Genomic DNA, 21,414 nt, shown 5'->3' with positions numbered 1-21,414 from the left:
CGCCCTGGTGCACCAGTTGGGCCGGGTGTCTCACCTCCTGAGTGAGTACTGCTCTGCTGCAGTGGCCCCCCTGCAGCCGGTCGGTGCTCCTCACTCCCTACATTCATTTTTGTTTGTATTTGAGGTGTGGTTGTACTGCTCCGCTGTACTCGCCCCCTTGCAGCCGGTCGGTGCACCTCACTCCCTTTATTCACTTTCGTTTGTGTCTGTGGTGTGGTGAGTCCTTCGTGAGTTCTGCCTATCCTGGCCTGTTCAGGGGCCTCCTGCTTTCCCCTGATTCCTGAACTCATCGTTGAAGCACGCCCGACCTACAGTTGGGGTAAGATCCATTGTATTAATCACACATGTCAATGTTTTCTTCTTTATCATCAGAATAACGGTGGGATTGTTACTGTTTATGCCTTGATTTTGTCTCCTAGCCTGGACGATCCCCTTCTGTTATTCATTGACCCCTCGTATGAGGAGAGTGGTGGACACTCCTTGGGTAAATTCCCTCATACTTTTAGGGGACAGTAGACAGGAGTGTGTTATATTCCACATTCTTGCTTCTGTGTCCTGGAGGTGGAGGGATTCTTCTTCGCTCCCGTGGAAGCTGGTCCTTCTCCTGACAGAAAGCCAAGCCCACGAATTATCCTTCCCCCTGAGCGAGGATGAATCCCGACCATTCTATGGATGCTACTGGCCCTGAACCCCAGAACCCTACTATGGAAGAACTAACTGCTGCCTTATTGGCCCTTCAGACAGAAGTAGGCAGATTAGGTACAGAAAACCAGAGATTACTGGCAGAAGTACATCAGTTGAGATTAGGTGAGAGAGAAACTGGGACAATCCCTAAATCACGCAAATCTTATATACAACCTGCCAGATTTACACTAGCTCCCTCAGAAAAAGATACAAGAGCTAGCGGTGATCCCACGGCTTCTCCTGTTCAAGTCACGGTGAATACCCCTAACCCTGTTCCTTTAGCAATGCCCGAACGATTCACAGGAGATAGTACCAAATTCAATGTTTTTATGAATCAATGTCAACTCCAATTCCTATGCAAAGCGGCCTCATTTCCAGATGATTCGGCAAAAGTTGCTTTTATAATCTCTTATCTTGCAGGGAATGCAGCAGAATGGGCAGTACCTCTGGTGCAAAATAATGATCCCTTGTTATATGATCTGGATCAGTTTAAAGAAAAGATGAGGAGTCTTTTTGCTAAACATTCGTATATGCAAGCTAGGGATACTGAGCTACTCAATCTTAAACAGGGTTCGAAGGACCTCCTGTCCTACATAACCAATTTCAACCGATTGGTGGCAGAAACACATTGGCCCGAAGACAAGCGAACCTCCTTGTTTTACTGTGGGTTATGTGATGAAATAAAAGACCTACTTTCCCAGTTAGTGAACCCCCCAGAAGATTGTGCCTCCTTTATCGACCTAGTAGTGAAGTTAGATCATCGACTGCATGAGAGAAAAGGAGAACGGAATCGTAATATTGTCCCCAGACTTATGTTTTCTAAGACCGAGAAACCCCTACCTAAAGATGCCCCTGAACCCATGCAAATAGGGGGAATCCGCGGACCCCTGTCCATGGAAGAAAAAGAGAAGAGAAGGAGATTAAATCTGTGCCTGTATTGCGGTAAAGGGGGGCATTTTGCTAGAGACTGTCCTGTGCGCCCTAAAACATCAAGACAATCAGTCAGCAGCCTTTCTAGTTTGGAAAACTTGAAAGCTTGAGGAACGGAGAGGTCGATTCCCCAAGCTATACCCCTCAACAGATCTCCTCCAACCAGTTACTAGTGGTAAAACACTTTACACTACCCATCACCCTCACTTACATGAGCAAAAGACAATACACCATGTCTGTCCTGTTAGACTCCGGAGCTACGGGGAATTTCTTTGACATTCAACTCGCTAAACAATTGGGCCTGTCTTTTGTCGCTAAACCGCAGCCTGAATCCATCTGGGCTGTGGATGGGTCTGAGTTATCTTCAGGAATGATAAGTTATCAAACCCCGCCTTTGGTTATCGTTTTCAATAACGGTCACTCCGAGAGCCTTATGTTCGATTTAATTGATGCTCCTAATTTCGGTGTCATTTTGGGAGTACCATGGTTACAGATACACAATCCCTCTATAGACTGGGTGAAAAGAACTGTCACATTGAGTTCCCCATTCTGTAAGACTCACTGTTACCAGGAAGCCAGAGAACCAGATTTCCCGTTATATTGTGCAGTTCAATCAGGGGTAGACATGCGATTGCCTGATCAATATTCGGAATATGCCAATGTCTTTAGCGAACAAGAAGCTACCAAATTACCTCCGCATTGGAGTTATGATTGCAGGATTGACTTAATACCCGGCGCAGATTTACCCTGCAGTCGTATATATGCACTGACTCCCTCAGAAACTGACTACCTAAAAAACTACCTAGATGAGATGCTTGCCAAAGGATTTATCAGACACTCTACTTCACATGTGTCTTCTCCTTTGTTTTTTATCGATAAAAAGGAAGGAGGGCTCAGAGCTTGCCTGGATTATAGAGCCTTGAATAAAATAACGATAAAGAACAAATACCCTCTTCCCCTAATTCCTGTCCTCCTCGACCAGATTAAAGGAGCAAAAATCTTCACGAAAATAGATCTCAGGGCTGCATACCATTTGATCAGTGTAAAGCAGGGAGACGAATGGAAAACCGCCTTTCGCACCAAATTTGGACTCTATGAGTATTGCGTCATGCCGTTTGGTTTGTGTAATGCACCGGCGGCGTTTCAATACTTCATTAACGATATTTTGAGAGAATATATCGATATATTCGTAAACGTCTATATTGATGATATTCTTATATGTGGAGCATGTTCAAAAGATTCTACACAAGTTACAGGAAAATCAGTTATTCGCCAAATTGGATAAAAGTGTCTTTCACACTTCAGAAGTGGAATTCTTGGGCTTCACCATTAATCCTAATGGCCTTCAGATGGATTCCAAGAAAGTGGAGGCTTTGGTTAAATGGAAAAGTCCTACATCTGTCAAGGAAATACAATCTTTTCTAGGATTTGCCAATTTTTATCGGCGCTTCATTGACCGTTTTTCAGACACCATTTCCCCAATCACAAGGCTTCTAAAAAAAGGGGTACCTTTTTGATGGACGCCCGAGGCAGAACAAGCCTTTTGTGATTTAAAGAACAAGTTCACTTCAGCCCCTATTCTTCGGCACGCTGACAACACTCAACCATTTTATGTGGAGGCGGATGCTTCTCAATATGCTGTAGGGGGTATACTTTCCCAACGTGATATTGAGACAGGTCAAATGCATCCTATAGCATATTACTCAAAAACGTTACTACCTGCGGAAAGAAATTACACCATCGGGGAAAGAGAACTTCTGGCCATCAAGTTGTCCTTTCAAGAGTGGAGACATCATTTGTTAGGGTCTCCCCATGTTGTTACCATTTATTCCGACCACAAAAACCTTCAGTTCTTTAAGTCTGCTAGAGCTCTTACGCCAAGACAAATGAGGTGGTTGTTGTTCTTTAGTGAATATGACTTTCTGATTACATATCGTCCTGGTACACATCAGGGAAAAGCTGATGCATTGTCACGTCTGGGTCAGGAAAAAGGCTCCACCGAAGAACAACCACTTCCTATAATTCCTGAGAACAAGATCCTTGGGGTGGGGGAAAAGGACCACAATCTTCTTGAGGAAATCAAGGGACTACTCTTGGACCTGTCACCAGAAGAGTGGTTGCAAAATCCCCTCCACACCATCAAAGAAGGGTTGTATTACCATGAAAACAAACTGTTTGTCCCTGCCTCCACCCTGAGACAAAAGATCATAGAATGGTGTCATAGTAGTACATTAGCGGGTCATCCAGGCGGTCGTAAGACTAATGAATTATGTCATAGATGGTTTTGGTGGGACTCTATGTCCAAAGACGTGTTAGACTATGTACAAGCTTGTACGATTTGTGCTTGCCAAAAAGCTTCACATTGTGCACCCACAGGGCTCCTAAAGCATATAGCCATAGCCCCCGCACCCTGGCATACTATCAGTATGGATTTTATGACGGATTTGCCCCCCTGTCAGGCTTATAACACATTTTATGTAGTAGTGGATCTGTTGTCCAAAATGGGACATTTCATTCCGCTAAAGAAAGTACCTTCCTCTAAAGAACTGGTGTCTGTCTTCTTGGACAATGTGGTGAAATTACATGGGTTACCTACAGTCATAATCTCAGACAGGGGTCCCCAGTTTGTCTCTAAGTTCTGGAGAGGAATGTGTGCTGTTTTGGGTGTTGATCACAGGCTTTCCACCGCTTATCACCCCCAGACTGATGGGCAAACAGAAAGGACCAATCAAACTTTGGAACAATTCCTCCGTTGTTTATTAACTTCTATTCCTTCTACATGGGTTCAAGCTCTTCCTTTGGCTGAATTCGCATATAACAATTCTAGCCACTCAGCCACAAAGGTATCTCCCTTTTTCTTTTTACATGCACAACATCCTAGAATAATTCCCATTGTGTTACCTCCAGATGACATTTCTATGCCAGCACTAGAGGAACACCATGCCCACATCCAGGACATATGGGAAACAGCCAAGACAGAGCTAGGGAAGGCTAAAGAAGCAATGAAGAAACAAGCTGATAAACACCGGAGAACAGAGCCTATGTACACGATAGGAGAGAAAGTGTGGCTGTCCACTAGAAACCTTAGAATGGAAGGGTCGAAAAAATTCCAACCTAGATTTATAGGTCCTTTCCCTATAGATAAAATCATAACCCCTGTCACCTGGAAGCTACAACTACCCCCGTGCATGAAAATTCATCCAGTGTTTCACAGCTCATTGATCAAAAAATTCATACCCTCCAGTGTCCCTGAAATCCCTCCCCCTCCGGTCCAGATAGATGGTGAAGCAGAATATGAAGTACGCAAAATTTTGGATTCCAGGAAATCCAGAGGTAAACTTCAGTACTTCATAGATTGGGTGGGATATCCCCCAGAAGAGAGATCCCGGGAACCTCCTGAAAATATACATGCAGTCAGATTGATCCGACAGTTTCACAGACTTCATCCCTCAAAACCTGGTCCTGGGAATAGGCCTTTGAGGAGGGGTACTGTTAGGGTTTAGGAGCCTTGACTTGTGTGATAAATCTGGGTCTGATAATTCTCCCCTACCCCTTGACTTGGGAGCTGGAACAATTGTAGACGCTCCCTAACCAGAATAAGGAGGAGCGGCAGACATTGGCCGTTGCTTGGCTTACTTCCCCGTGACCACGCCCCCTCTCCACTTCCTGGTTCCTGCTCGTGTGTTGCCGGCGTCTTTCTGACTCTCCGGTAGTTTGAGGAGGTTTCCTTCACCCATTCCTGTTGCTGTCTCCTTGCCCAGTTTTATTCCAGTCCTGTGTGCGCTCTGTTTGAGTGGCTGCCGGTCTTCGGCATTTCTCTGTGTTTCCGCGAAGGAGTGTATGCGACGTCCCTACCAAAGCTCACGCATTTAGCGGGCGTCTGCTGCTCGTTTCCTTCAGTTCACCTCCCGTTTTTGTGGCTGTATCATATCCTTTCCTTCCTTCGTTTTGGTAAACCCTTTGAGTGTGAGCGCTCCGCCCTGGTGCACCAGTTGGGCCGGGTGTCTCACCTCCTGAGTGAGTACTGCTCCGCTGCAGTGGCCCCCTTGCAGCCGGTCGGTGCTCCTCACTCCCTACATTCATTTTTGTTTGTATTTGAGGTGTGGTTGTACTGCTCCGCTGTACTCGCCCCCTTGCAGCCGGTCGGTGCACCTCACTCCCTTTATTCACTTTCGTTTGTGTCTGTGGTGTGGTGAGTCCTTCATGAGTTCTGCCTATCCTGGCCTGTTCAGGGGCCTCCTGCTTTCCCCTGATTCCTGAACTCATCGTTGAAGCACGCCCGACCTACAGTTGGGGTAAGATCCATTGTATTAATCACACATGTCAATGTTTTCTTCTTTATCATCAGAATAACGGTGGGATTGTTACTGTTTATGCCTTGATTTTGTCTCCTAGCCTGGACGATCCCCTGAAACGCCTTCTGTTATTCATTGACCCCTCGTATGAGGAGAGTGGTGGACACTCCTTGGGTAACTTCCCTCATACTTTTAGGGGACAGTAGACAGGAGTGTGTTATATTCCACATTCTTGCTTCTGTATCCTGGAGGTGGAGGGATTCTTCTTCGCTCCCGTGGAAGCTGGTCCTTCTCCTGACACCGTTGGCACAGGTAGTGGTCAGTGGTCAGGTATCCAGTCCCTTCGCTCTGGGAAGGGGTACTCGGCAAGGTTGTCCGTTGTCTCCACTCCTCTTTGCACTCGCCCTGGAGCCTCTGGCTGCATGGTTGCGCAGGGAACCATCGATGAGAGGTATACAGTGGACCCCTGAGTTTGAAGATCGCATATCGCTCTATGCGGACGATATTCTGTTGTACCTCACTTCGCCCTAAAAGTCGTTAAACGTGCTGTTTGATGTGTTGATTTCATTCGGACGCAATTCTGGCCTCGTGATCAATTGGTCCAAGTCTTGTATATACGTACTCGCGGGTGGCGCCCCTGCACTGCCGCGTGGTTTTCCAATACAGGTTACGCAAGAGGGTTTTAAATATTTGGGGATTTTTATCACTTTGGACCCCGTAGCCAGATATGAACATAATTTACTCCCTCCGCTACAACGGTTGCATTCTGACGTGGTGGGCTGGCGCGGCCTTCCTCTGTCCCCCCTCGGGCGAGCAACCCTTTTCAAGATGATGTCTCTACCGCGTTTTTTATACGCGCTCCAGAATTTGTTTGACGCAATTCCGGCAAAATACTTCCGGGAAGTGGAGAGTCTACAAAGACAGCTGATTTGGGATGGGCTTGCCGTATCGCCCTCCCTAAACTTACTGTTCCCTGGTATGACAGCGGTGTTGCTCTTCCCAATACCAGGCGTTACTATTGGGCCTCTCAATTGAGGGCAATCAATCACGTTATGTATGGTCCGGGTTTAGATCCTGCATTTGAGATGGATACGTGGCTTTTACCAGGAGGGAACTATAATAGGGCGCTATACTCTAGATCTGCAATTTGGACGCTTACTGGTCCTACCAAGATCGCCGTGCAGGTGTAGAATTGTGCGAATGCGGCAATGGGATGGAGCGGGAGACTGACCCGGGCGACCCCCTTGTACGATTCTTGCAAGCTGGGAAGTTTATGCCGGACGAAAGGCTTTGGGAAATGGGATATGATTGGTATCAGTAGAGTGGGCGATCTCTGGGTTAAGGATAGGATTAAGTCTTTCGAGGTCTTGAAGGCGGAATATGACTTGAGTGATTGGGACTTTTTTCGCTACTTACAGATTCGTCACGCGTTGGGCTCTGTTTTCCCCGTTGGGACCGTTATTCCGGAATCTTCCCCGTTGGAGGATCGGATACTTGATGGATATGTGCCCGAGAGCACGATTTCTTTGATTTATAAGAAATTAATTAATGATCGGTCTGACCTGTTAACGCATTTAAGGGAGGTCTGGACCGGAGACGGTTTACTATTAGATGACGAGGACTGGCAATCCGCGATTTCCTCACCCAAGGAGGTTGCGATACCGGCCCGTCTTCGACTAGTCCAACTCAAGATCTTGCACCGTGTGTATGTTACTGGCCCGCGACTGATTCGAATGGGTTATTCTGTTGATGGGTTATGTATCCGTGGTTGTAGTCAACTTGCTACTTTCCTTCACATTATTTGGTAATGTCCGGAGGTTGCTGTATTTTGGAATAGAGTGCATGCGGTCATGAAAGAGGTTACGGGAGTCGAGATACAACCGGAAGCTAGGCGGTGTCTGCTAAATGTATGGGAACCGAATGACTATGACGTGGCTCAGACCCGATGGGCGACCCTGGGCAAAATGATTGCTAAACGAGACATTGCACAGTTGTGGGGAGCTCCCCGCCCGCCGACGGTCTCGGTGTGGAAGGAAAATATGTATTGGTGTATGTTTCGAGAGAAGACGGTGTATGTGGCACGAGGTAGGCCCCAAAAATGGGGGAAAATTTGGAATCAATGGAACTCATACAGAGGAGATATATGCACACCACCCCTCCCTGATGTACCCGATGTTTCACATTCTCCCTGATCCTGACGTTCCATGACTTGTTCTAATTCATAAGTTTTCAAATCTTTAGTCTTTTTTCCCCGATTATGCCCCCCCTTGATTTTTGTTGATTGACTTGCACTGTGATGCTATTGCCTTTTCTTTCCCGCTCAGAAAAAGCGCCTGTATTATGATGTTCTTTTTACCTTGATTATTTGTTTTCTTTTATATAATAAAAAGAGTTTAAAGAAAAAAAAAAAGAACGTGGTATAAGTACCACGTCACGAGAAAAGGAAAGGCCTAGGGCCTAGGGAATCGCTGGGGCTACACTATCTGAACCTTAGTTTAGAAGTAGGAGGCCCACAGGTGGCGCGTGCAGAGTCTTTACACACACGCAAAAGTTAATGTAAAGTCAATGGGAACTTAGAAGTTAGATAAAGAAGGATTTAGGACACTTCCGGTTCAGCTAGAAGGAAACAACTAAAAACATAGACACTTGGTTAGTCAATACCCTTGGGAGCACTGAAGTACCCGCGTTACCTCACCCACGGACGGTGGGTGCATAGGTGTGAAGATGTGTCGGGTTTCGCCGTTGAAGTCTATGGAGCCTGTGAAGAAAGATGCTGCAGGCGACCAGGAGGAAGATGTCCGGGTGGATCCAAGGGTGGATCGAGGATGAAGAGGACCTGAAAGCAGAGGGGACAGAGTCTGAGTCACTAGCCAGTGACCGGGTGGAACCAGGATGGAACCAGACAACGTCGAGGAGCAATCAGGTGCTGCCGTGAAGCTTGTCTCTTCAGCCACGCGGACCAGGAGGCGTCGAGGACGACCAGGTGCTGGAGGCGAGCTGTCCCACGAAGGTTCTCGCAGATGGAAGAGTCGACTGCCGGATTGGAGTCAACAAGCCTTGGCAAAGACAACCCACGCAGTATTCAAAGAAGGCTTATGGCGCAGACCAGCAGGGTCTGAGGGGCCTCACCTTGGCAGGGAGGCAAGGGCCAGTCTGGAGCAACCAGACCAGCGAGTTGGTGCAAAAGGATTGTCGTCACCGAGGCTACTAGCCAACGCGCCAGCAACCGGACAACGCGTCGAGCCGAACACAAGCAGAAGGGCCCCACACAGAACTCGTGGAGTGTGGAGGGTTGATCTTCGGTGCAGGTGGAGCTTGGATTCGGGGTTTCTCAGTCACCAGTGCACAGCTTCGAGGATGCCTCGGGAGCTGCACAGTTAGCAAGTTGCAGGCTTTTCAAGATGTCTGGTCCCACGTCTCTCGTCGCCTCCATGGATCTCAGCTATGCTGCAAACGTGAAGAGAGGGTCAGAGAGGTCTGGAAGTCTGGGGCTTGTCAGACTCTGTGCTCGGGTTCCGGCGGGAACGTCGACAAAGCAAGCCGTTGATTTGCTGGATGGTGCCTGGTTCCCCAGGGTGGTCACTCCTTGGCCACAAGGGAGATTCTTCAGTCTTCAGCTTCAGCAGAACGTCGAAGGTCCAGGGTTTCGTTTCAAGTTTCAGTTCAGGATCAAATCTAAAGTCCAAGGACACAGCTCCTACCTTTATACAGCTAAAAGGGGCTGGATTAGTTCCTAGGTCCCTCCTTTGGGCGGGACCAGGAAGGGGGGTGGTTACACCCCCTTTCCTTTGTCCAGTTTCGTGCCAGAGCTGGGGCTGGAGTGCCCCAGCAACCGGTTTGACCTGGGGTATGCATGGAGCACCTAGTGTGCCCCAGGCAGTGTCTCAATCTATTCATCCCTCCCTGTCCCAATACACAAAGTCCTGTCTGGGGTGGTGCTCGCACCTCCCCAGGCAGGAAACCTATTCTCCAAGCACTCCTGACTCGAAGGACTCCCAGCAGCAGGAGGTCAGACTTGTGTCTGTGGCAGCAGCATCCATTTTGTGATGCTGGGGCTCTGGTTAACTTTAACCGGGTACAGTAGTTTCAACATGTCTTCTCCCTCTAGAAGGGTGGAATGCTACCCCCGTCACCAGAATTGGCGAGGGGGTAGTATTCCAAAGCGTATGACACCTTACACGGAAATGTTTGGATAAAGCCAAACCAAAGTTAGCATTACCCGCGAGGATTATAATGCACTTAAGAGTATATGGTATGGCAATATCATAGAACAGCTATAAGGACATGGGTCCGAAAGTTGCAGACAGGCTCAGCTCATGCTAGAGCACCCTCTCACATAAAACCAAGCACTCTGCCTCCAGGATTGTTAAGGCCTGCCATAGGAGTGATTTATAGGTTACTATGTGTCTATATATAAGGTAGGTATAGGGATACTATACCTAAGCAAGGGGAGATTACACGACCTTGCCCCAGCAGAGTGATCAGCCAGTTGTGTCAATTTAGGTGGCCAGCCAGGGGTGGCATAATATATGCTGCAGCCCCTGGTAGGCCTGGGGTGCACCTATGCCCTGGGTACCTATGGTACACTATACAGGGACTCACAAAGGTGACCCAATATCCAATTTGGTATGTACCTACAGTACATGGAGTCCATTTTACAGCGAGAGCAGATAGCCTGGGGCCCTGATTAGCAGGATCCCAGGCCAACTAAGTAAAAAACCAGCTAACACAAGGCAAAAAAGCTGGGGTAACCATAGTCAGGTATCCACCTTCCTACAGGAATCACCTGCTGTGCCCAGGCACCGTTGAACACCTGTGCCTGCTTGGAGTTGGCTGAGGGAACCATTGTGTGTGTATATGATAACAAAAAAGCCAGTGAAAATAAGCATTGGCAAAACAAATAGGTGTCTCCTATCCGAAAGCTTTTGGCTTTGGCAATAAGTTTTAGCCATTATGTACACCAGTGTGACTGCTGTTCGGCATGGCTAAAAGTTAGTGGCACAAGGTCGGGTGGGGTAAATAGAAGGGGGATAGATTGAGGTAGAGTGTAATGGGGTAGATTGGAGGGAGTCAAGTGGGGTAGATTGAATTGAGGTAGATTTGGGTGTAGTAGAGTAGATTAAGGTGGAGTAGGATGGATTGGGGTGGATTTGAGTGGGATAGATTAGGAAAGAGTGGGGTGGATTGAGATAGATTGGAGTAGAGTGGGGAAGACTGAAGTGGAGTAGATTAGAAGATGTTTTTTCTGGTTTCTTTTTATTATACCAAATGTGTTTATTTTTGTGGTTTTATATAGTACAATCTTCGCTGAAGGTCATTGAAGCACTTTTCTAAAGAAGACACACCAAAATGCAGATTAGATGTGCCCTAAAATAACAGATAAGCAATAGACTAATCCCACAATTCACGTCAGGGGAGAAAGTTCAAACTGTTAATAACTGGATACATTGGAAAAGTGGATGCAGAAAAGTGACCACAGATTTATTATTCAGAGCGTCTCTCAAATAGGAGGATTTTGAGTTTATAATTGTGGCAAAACTTGTGGTTGTTCAAGGTGGTTGTGGGAGGGATTTCCAGATCCTTTTATCGCTGGCAGAGAAGGCGAGCTTTATAAAGCGTTCTTGCCTGAATGTCGCTTGTTCCAGCAGGAGGACTTGACGAATTCTCGATCCTTGCTCAGATCCAGAGATTTTGAGTTTTTCTACCCAGTAGGAGGGTGTGGAGTTGTGGAGGGCTTTGTGGGTGATGCATTCAGTGTTACATTGGTCTGTTGCTTCAATTGGAAGCCATTGTAGGATGCGAAGTATAGAAGAAATCTGATTTAAAAAGTTTGTGACCTGTCACAAAGAGGATAACTGTATGAAGCATTTCTCTCAGTGATGCTAATTTTCCCTGGGAAGGACAGACAGGAAAGAGTTCCAATAATCCAGTCTGAAAAGTACCAGCGTATGGACTACTAAATTCGTCAGTCACTCTTGTGCTTTAATGAGACATGCTTCTGAAGGTAAATGTGAATAAATATAGGTCTGTAATTGTTAAGGTTGTTCTAGTCGGCGTCTGTCTTGTTTGATGAGGGGGGTGACTTGGCCGAGTTTGAGGGAGGTTGGCATGGAGCTTCTTGAAAAGGAGGAGTTGATGATTTTGGTCCATGCAGGCGAGATATGATGTGACTGAGATTCTTGACACGCTCAGGAGGGAGGGGATCCGAAATGTGCGAGTTTGGTTTCATGCAAGCGAGTAATTTGAGCACTTCTTCTTAAAGGACATAGTCGAATTCAGTCCAGCTGGCATAGGGTGAGTTTGGTGAGACGACCATTAGTGGGAGGTAGGGCCTTGGGTAGACCCTCTTTGTTAGGGGGACATCTTTGGTATAGGACGGAGAGATGGGTGGGTCAAGAGAGATTTCAATGTTAGATATTTTTTCAGAGAAGAATGTTGCAAACTCTTAGCAGCGCATGGTAGAGTCATTTATTGAGGGTTGAGGGAAAGAGGAGGTTTGTTGTTTGATGATGTTGAGAAGGTCTTTAGGTCTGTTCCTAGAACGGTCAAGTTGGGCTCAGAAGAAGGGGGATTTTTCTCTGAAGATATTTTTTTTGTATGTTATGCGTTCAATCAATCAATCAGAGTACTTGTAAAGCATGCTACTTACCTGTGAAGGTTCCAAGGCGCTGAGGGGAGGGGGGAGGTGCTCCGACTGCTCGAAGACCAAGGTCTTCAGGAGTCTTCTGAAGGCGAGTAGGTCTTGGGTCTGCCGTATGTGGGTAGGGAGGGTGTTCCAGGTCTTGGCGGCGAGGTAGAAAAAGGATCTGCCGCCAGAGGTCGTTCATTGGATGCGGTGGACAGCGGCGAGGGCGAGGCTGGCGGAGCGAAGCTGGCGGGAGGGGGTGTATAAGCTGAGTCTGCTGTTCAGGTAGGCTGGTCCGGCGTTGTGGAGTGCTTTGTGTGCGTGGGTGAGGAGCTGCTGCGTAGAGTGCGTTGCCGTAGTCCAGTCTGCTGCTCACGAGGGACTGTGTCACCGTTCTTCTTGTTTCGGTCGGGATCCACTTCTAGATCCTGCAGAGCATGCGGAGGGTTCTGTAGCAGGAGGAGGAGACGGCGTTGACCTGCTTGGACATGGAGAGGGAGGAGTCGAGGATGAATCCTAGATTGCGTGCATGGTCGGTGGGTGTTGGTGCTGTTCCCAGTGTGGTCGGCCACCAGAAGTCATCCCAGGCTGAAGGGGTGGGTCCTAGGATGAGTACCTCCGTCTTGTCCAAGTTCAGCTTCAGAAGGCTGCTCCTCATCCAGTCGGCGACGGCCTTCATTCCCTCGTGAAGGTTGGTTTTGGCGGTGTGTGGGTCCTTGATGAGAGAGAGGATGAGCGGGGTGTCGTCAGCGTAGGAGATGATGTTGAGGTCGTGATGGCGGGCCACTTGGGCGAGGGGGGCCATGTAGACGTTGAACAGCGTTGGGCTGAGGGATGAGCCCTGGGGGACGCCACAGATGATGTCGGTGGCTTCGGATCGGAAGGGTGGGAGGCGGACGCTCAGGGTTCTGCCGGAGAGGAAGGACGTGGTCCAGTCAAGAGCCTTCTCTTGGATTCCGGCTTCTAGGAGGCGTGTCTTTAGAGTGCGATTGCAGACCGTGTCGAAGGCGGCTGACAGGTCCAGGAGGATGAGGGCTGATGTTTCACCGTTGTCCATTTGGCGCCTGATGTTGTCTGTGGCGGCGATGAGGTGCTGTGGTTTCGTCTGAATCCGGACTGGGACGGGTCCAAGATGTTGTTGTCTTCCAGGTGGCGGGCCAGTTGTTGATTTTCTCGATGACCTTTGCCGCAAACGGGAGCAGGGAGATGGGCCGGAAGTTCTTGAGGTCCTTGGGGTCCACTTTGGGCGTCGTGAGGATGGCGTTGATTTCGGCGTGCTTCCAGTTTTCCGGGAATGTGGCTGTTTTGAAGGAGATGTTGATGACCTTCAGTAGTTGGGGTGCGATGGCTGCATCTGCTTTGTTGAATACGTGGTGTGGGCACGGGTCAGACGGAGATCCTGAGTGGATGGAGTTCATGACCTTGCGTGTCTCGTTGTCGTTGACGACCGGGAGGTTTGGCACTGGTGGTGTTCACAGGGGAGGTGGAGTCTGGCGTAGTCGGGGCAGTCGTGGTGTGGAGCTGTTGTGGATATCAGCGATCTTGCGGTGGAAAAAGATGGCTAGTGAGTCGCGCAGTTCTTGTAAGGGCAGGATGTCGTTGGCTTTGGCGCTGGGGTTGGAGAGTTCCTTTACGATGCTGAAGAGCTCTTTGCTGTCGTGTGCGTTGTTATCCAAGCGGTCTTTGAAGGAGGATCTCTTGGCTAATTTGATGAGGTGGTGGTGTCTGCGGGTGGCGTCCTTGTGGGCTGCGTGGTTGTCCGGTGTGCATTCGTGGAGCCATGTCTTCTCCAGTTTCCGGCATGCACTTTTAGAGGTTTGGAGCTCGTCGGTGAACCAGATGGCTCTCTTGTTGGCGTGGATGTTGGAGGGTTTCTTGAGCGGGGTGAGGGTGTTGGCGCAGTCGTCGATCCACTGTCTGAGGTTTCGGTCTGTGGTGCCTGGGTTGGTGGGGTTGGTGGGTGGGTTCTTGGCGAGGGAGGTGATCAGCTGGTCTTCATTGACTTTGCTCCAGCAGCGGCGAGGCAGCTGTTGGGTGCGGTGCGGTGGTTGGTCCAGTGGAGTTCGGTAGTATGGTCGAAGGCGACGTGGGAGCCTGTGGAGAAGACGGGATCCAGCGTGTGGCCGGCTGCGTGGGTGGGTGCGGTGACGAGTTGTCTGAGACCGAGGTTGGCAAAGTTGGCGATCAGGATGGCGGAGTTGGCGTCGTTGTTGTTCTCGAGGTGGAAGTTCAGGTCCCCGAGGAGGATGTAGTCCATGGAGGGGAGTGCATAGGTGCTGGCGAGGTCAGCGATGGAGTTGCTGAACTGAGCCCGGGGTCTGGGGGGTCTGTAGATGAGTGTTCCTCTGAGGGTGGTGTTGGGGTCGGTGTGGATCCAGAAGCGCAGGTGTTCGGCGGTGTTGAGGGTGTTGTCTGCTTGGGTGGCTACCTTGAGGCTGGACTTGTGGACGAAGGCTATTCCTCCTCCGATTCCGATGGCGTGATCTCTGCGGGTGATCTTGTAGCTGTCCGGGATGGCTATGGCGATGTCGGGCACCGAGGAGTCGTTCCACCAGGTCTCGGTCAGGAAGGCCACGTCTGGGGCGGAGGTGTCGAGCAGATCCCAGAGCTCGACGGCGTGTTTGCATGCTGAGCGGGTGTTGAGGAGTATGCAGCGGAGGTGGTTGGGTCCAGTCCTTAGAGGTTTGGTGCTTCTGTAGCAGGTGAAGCTGCAGGTGTGGCAGGAGAAGGGTCCCTGGGTCCGTTTCGGGGCGGCCTAGAAGCAGGTGTGGTTTCAGCTGGCATTGAGTGCGTGGAGGGTGCTGGCGTCGTAGTGGATTCTGGTGTCGTGGCGTTCCCGGGGACCAGGGGTTCTGGCCCTGGGCGCTGTCCAGGCTCGGACGGGCTCAGATGGGCTTGCCATAGGCACGCCAGCGGCCTGCATATGAGGTGGCTTGGGAGAGAGGAGCAGCCGGGAGGTGGGAGCGGGAGGCAAATGGGTGTGGAAGGGGGGCGGGGCCGCAGGGAAACAGCGGTGGGCAAAGGCCGGATCGGGAGCGGCGGGGGCGGGGGAACTGGCGCACAGGGCAGAGGGGAGGGAAAAACCCAGGAAACCAGGAGGCAGCAAGGAGGCAGGAACCAGGCAGTCAGGTGACAAGCAGCGGCAGAAGAGGCAGAAAGGTTCCAAGAAAGGGTAGAAAGATCATAAATAACGGGGGGAAATGAGTGGCACAGAGGCAGAAAGCTCACAAGAAAGGGCAGAAAGGTCACAGAAATGCAAGGGCAGCTAAGCAACAGAAGGCAAAACTGGCAGAGAGACACGGGAGCCGCGAGGGGAGTAGTGTAGAAGATGAAGTCCATTTTAAGACTTCCGTGTGTTGAATTGTAGAAGATGTCTGGTATTAGTGTCGCTGGGTGTTCTTTAAGGATTTTGTGTTTGTACTTTTTAGCAGCATGTTTGGAGAGGTTTTGCAGAAATGAGTTGGGGGCGTATCTTTCAACGCTCCCGAAGTTGAAGTGATACTCAGAAGTTGTTTCTGGGGATAACCAAAGTTAGACTTCAGGAGAAGCATTCAGAGCTGTGCATAGTGGTCAAGAGGCAGCCTCCAACAGCTGAGATGGCCGCCTGATTGTAACATTGGGGCCTTCAGTGGATAGTTGGTGGGCACTTCTTTGGAAGAGTGGGATGCGAGTGTCAGAGGCGTGTGAAAAAGGTCACCAAGGCAATCTGGTAGGATCCCTTTGAGGAAAAGGGGGCCTTGAATGCCGAAAAGCGCCGGTGGGTCTGTTGATGTCACTGGGTTCTTAGTGGCCATGGTATCGAGGAGCTGGAGGTTGTGATGGAGTTTATTGGTCAGTCTGCAGAAACGTCCTTTATATTCGAAGGCATATATACAAGTTGTACACTCACATCATAGGTAGTATATCAATATCAGCATAGACAAGTAGACATCACAAAGGATGGGTCTCTGCTATAGGCACATGGTAGGATAGGAAGCAGCATCAACTTGAGATAACTCAAGCTGCCGCTAAAGGTTGTTTTGTTGGCTCACGTGGAATTCCTGCTGCCTGCTGCCCACTCCTCGCGGGAGCCGCTCGAGGCAACAACCTCATAGGACTCCCTGATTTGGAGAGGAGCCGTCGAGGGACGCTATCACCCCTGCGGAACTGCGAGGACCAGCGGGCGCTGCGCTTTCAGACTCGCCGTAGCTGGTCCTCTTCCCGCCCCCTCCCGCCTGGATTAAAAGAACTGCGGGCAGGGTGCGTCTTGTGCTGCCGCTAAAGGTTGTTTTGTTTGCTCACGTGGAATTCCTGCTGCCTGCTGCCCACTCCTCGCGGCCCCCGCTTCGCGGGAGCCGCTCGAGGCAACAACCTCATAGGACTCCCTGACTTGGAGAGGAGCCGTCGAGGGACGCTATCACCCCTGCGGGACTGCGAGGACCAGCGGGCGCTGCGCTTTCAGACTCGCCGCAGCTGGTCCTCTTCCCACCCCCTTCCGTTATTTATAGACTGCCCCAGACGCGCTAGCGGGACGCGCGCAGGGCAAAGCGCGGAGCGAAGCCCGGGCAAAGGGCGGGCCCTCTGAGGCCCTCAGAGGCCTGAGGAGACTGGACTGGGCACTAGACGCTGGTACCTTTGGGACACTCTTTATACAGGTACTTCTTGTGAACTCCTGTTATATATATCTAAGTTCAGGTTCTGAGCGCTGAAGGCCTGTTGTCTTGTTGTCATTAACTATCTTAACTATTTTTACAATTTTTTCAGAATCTGTATGAAATTAAGCTAGTATGATGTCTAAGGAGAAACTAGACAAAGGGCCTATGGATAACTATTTAATCCAGAAAATAACCCAGATTAATTGTGATAGACGGGCCTCTCTAGGTCACGGGAATCTTTCTTTGAACCAGGATGAGGCGCAGTTAATTGATATATCTACGCATAAAAACCCCCCTATTGCCTGTGGGAAAGTGGTCACTGCGATAGCACAGGTGCATGCCGTAAGACTTGCCGATCACTTAGATATCATGGAAAAAGAACATTTTACACCCCACGTACGCCCAGCAAGAATATTTAAAAAGGCAAAATTAAGAAAGAGAAGGGGGAAGCAAAATCAAAAAGCACAAATAGCTAAAAAGAGCACCCAAGTGATTAGCACGACATATAAAAGTACTTGTGCGGGTCATTTAGGGACATCCCCATTGATAACCCATATACATAGTAGTATGGAAGATAACAGGTTATCTAACAAAGGAGACAGGGGGATAAAGGGGAAGTTTCAGATTATTCTACTACTGAGATTTCCATTGTAAGTACTCCTGTTAGTATTCAACAACCCCGCACGAGTCTGTTTAGCACTTATGTTGATGAAGGGTTATCAAATTCCCCTAGATTTTCTCCAGCATCATCTCCAAACATAATGCACGTGTCATCTTCTAACACTAATACTAATATCACTAAAAAAAGAAGGGGTTGTCCTATGAAGACCAGGGAAGCTAAAGTGCAGAAGATGAGTCCAATTGCAGTAGTGACCGATGTGGTTACTTTATCATCCCCTCCGACTGTACCTCAAACGATAACTTACCCTTGTTCCTTTAGTGAGAGTGGATTATTAGTAAAATTTGAAAGCTTGATAAAAGTGTTAATTCAGCCCCTGCTAGAAAAAATAAATTTGTGTAACACTAAACTTGATCAGTTAGATAAAAAAGTAGGGAAAAACACGCTATTACTAGCTGATTTGGCAAAGGGGGTGAATCTCATAAAATCTAGTGGTTCATCTGTTACAATGATGACTGCTATTAAACAAGCTCCACTTTGTTTAGCCCCCCCTACAAAAACTGCACAAATTGGGGTAAAAACAACTGGTCCGATACTAAAAAACACTCTATCTTCATCTTTGTTAAAAAAGAAGCCCGACCCTGAAATTAAAGCTGTAAGTATAGTAGGTGGCCAAGGTGGGGAAAATATGATTGTGGAAGAAAGGCCAGAGATACCGCACGATAAGGCTATTAAGGAGAACGGTACAGCAAACTCTCATAATAGAAAGTGGCACCGAGAGAGAATTGTTGACCTACCACCTGAAGCTGCTCCTTACACAATAGTCATGGCGGGTGTCCCCGAGTTACCTATGGACATCAGCCTTACGAAACAAAGTGACACATTGGTTACATAATAATAAACCCCTGCCTGCCCATATTAATGGAGAAATCCTGACTGTGAGGCGATCATTCTGGGTGGGCTCTAGACCCAAAGACAAGAAAGGGGATGTTATTATTGTAAATTTTAAAGATCACAGAGCGGTCCGGCATATAGGAGATTGGTATGAGTCAAGAAGTAGCGACTCTATTACTACCCACTATTTTAGCTACTTCTATCCTAATTGCCCAGGGCAAAACCCTAGAGATAGGGATAAAGTAAGGCATACCGCTGATTGGTTCAGCTCAAATCGACGTGGATACGGTCAGATTCCTTTATCCCAAACTCGGAGACAGCTTAATTTTAATCAAAGGCAATTTCTCCCAACAACTCCTGGATTAGATTATGGAAATAATAATCGTTTTTGGGAGAATAGAGATTTCCCCCTTCCATCTTATAATCTACCAATCTATAATAGATTCGATGTTTTCTCGGGCCTTGACTATGTCGATTGACAAAAACAGGATACCCATCAAATAAATACTCTGAGTGCAGGAGATGTGGCTGATTCCAAAAAGAACTTTAAAATGTCCACCCCGGGGGAGGGATGTAAAACTATCTTACCTTTAGGTGACGCTGAAGAGCCTCCCTGTAACATTCTGAACATCCCAGGAGGCAGAGGTGGGGGATAATAGTGGAGGAGTAAGACCTCCATGTAAAAAGTCACCCTGTAATACCCCCCCGGCAGATATGGAAGTAAATAATAAAAAAAGGAATTCCTGTACATTTCTATCTTGGAATGTAGCAGGATTAAAGAACAAGATAAATAATCCATCCTGGGAGATTATCCTAAATGGGCGGGACATCGTGCTTCTTCAAGAAACTTGGACCACGGACCCGGTGTATATAAGTGGGTATAGAACCTTTTTTACCCCGGCTGAGGGGGGCCAACACGGACGTGCGAAGGGAGGTCTAATAACACTTCTCTCTAATCAGCTTAAATATGAGAAAGTACGTTTTAAGTTTAATTCTAGTTACTATCAAGTAATAACCCTAAACTTAAAAAAGGGAGTTAATGTAGTTTTGATCAATTTCTACAATAACATTGTGAAAGATAAAATCCCAAATACTTTAAAAATGCTTAGGGAAGATATACAACATGAAATAGACAAATCCAATAAGGAAATGATAATTTTATGGGGGGGGGGGATTTTAACTGTCCACTCTGTACAAAGGGAAAAAAGGGGATTTGTGGCCTAATGTTAGAACAAGATATAAATCTAACACACTTTGACCACTCTTTGATCGGGACCTACTTAATGAACTAGTATTCATGTATGACCTGGGTTTTGCAAACAAAATAGCTCAGAATCCTACTTCTTTTGGGCCCACATTTATTGGCAGAGGAGCCATGTCCACTATTGATTTTATTCTTGCTTCAAATTGTTTCTTGCAAAGCTGTTAAATGCCTGTTCAGATAGTTTTTCTATTTGTCTTGGGGAGACGTCTCAGTGCAATCAGATATTAGAGCATTTTGATAGAATAGCTCTTGAAATTAAGAAAAGTCTGTGGGTGGAGGTAAAAAACAGGACTAGGCGTACTAAAAGTTGGTTCGATACCGCTTGCACCAGGGCACTAAGTAATTTGAAACATGCTATCCACAGGTCTCCCCGGGATCACTTAGTAATAAGAGGGTTGAGGAAAACCTATAATGAGGCCCTGAAAAATAGAAAAAACGCTATAAAAAAGGAGGCCCTAGAAGCCCTCTGCGAGGCTGCACAGTCGAAGGATGCATCTGCTTTTTGGAGGGCTGTTAACACTCCCTTCCTCTTTGATAGTCATAAGGCTCGCATAGAGACGGCGATTACCGAAGTTGAATGGGTGGAACATTTTTCAAACTTATATAGCTCGCAGGATGTTCCTTATATTACAAATGTTCCTAAAATGGTTAACGATGGAATGGGTGAGGAGAATCTGGTGATATCCATGGAGGAAGTCTTAACCGGGTTGAAGGCAACGAAGGGTGGCAAGGCTGCTGGCCCTGACGGGATCCCTGCAGACCTATATAAAGCAAACAAAGAGATCTGGGGCCCAGTGTTGGTACAGCTTTTTAATGCCGCACTTGCCAATGGTTTAAATTCATCCTGGTTTACCTCGATTATTGTGCCGATTTACAAGAAGGGTGATAGACAAAATTGTGCTTGTTATAGGCCAATCTCCCTCCTTGATTCATCTGTAAAAATTCTTGGTAGAATTATTTTGGCAAGACTCCAGAATTGGGCGGAGGAAAATGAAATAATGAGCGACCTGCAGTATGGTTTCCAGAAAGGCATGGGAACTGTTGAACAATGTTTAAATTTAATGATTATCCAACAAAAATATACAAGGGTTAAAGGTGAACGGTTATATCTTATGTTCGTTGACTTGTCTTCGGCTTTTGATTGCGTATCACACACTAAATTGTGGGATATTTTGAAAGGGCTAGGCGTGGAAGCTCCCATCATCTGTTTCCTGAGAGACTTATACTCAGGAGCCACAGCCTCAGTCCGATTCGGCCATGGGGGAGAATGTACTGGAAGATTTGGAGTGGGACGCGGAGAACGCCAGGGGTGTGTTCTGGCCCCCTTCTTATTTCTTCTTTACATTAATGGACTTGAACATCGGCTCCTGCAGGAGTGCAGGGATGTGCCCAGGGTGGGGAAGAGGTTGATCCCTGCACTCATGTATGCGGACGATGCCGTCCTAATGGCCCTTACCCCCTTGGCCTTA

The 21,414-nt window shown here is 48.1% G+C and overlaps 1 protein-coding gene across 1 annotated transcript in view; it reads left to right on the top strand.

Moving 5' to 3' along the window:
- The window catches only part of LOC144758603 (uncharacterized), a 49,629-nt gene that overhangs the window by 9,192 nt on the left and 19,023 nt on the right, over positions 1–21,414 (top strand). The window contains 2 exon segments of the mRNA XM_078646437.1: positions 1,105–1,626; positions 4,522–4,947. Of these exon segments, the coding sequence (XP_078502563.1) occupies positions 1,105–1,626; positions 4,522–4,947 (948 nt within the window).

The sequence above is a fragment of the Lissotriton helveticus genome, chromosome 1_1 (genome assembly GCF_964261635.1).
Source record: "Lissotriton helveticus chromosome 1_1, aLisHel1.1, whole genome shotgun sequence".
NCBI classification, from domain to species: Eukaryota; Metazoa; Chordata; class Amphibia; order Caudata; family Salamandridae; genus Lissotriton; species Lissotriton helveticus.
This window is presented reverse-complemented; position numbering and strand designations above follow the sequence as displayed.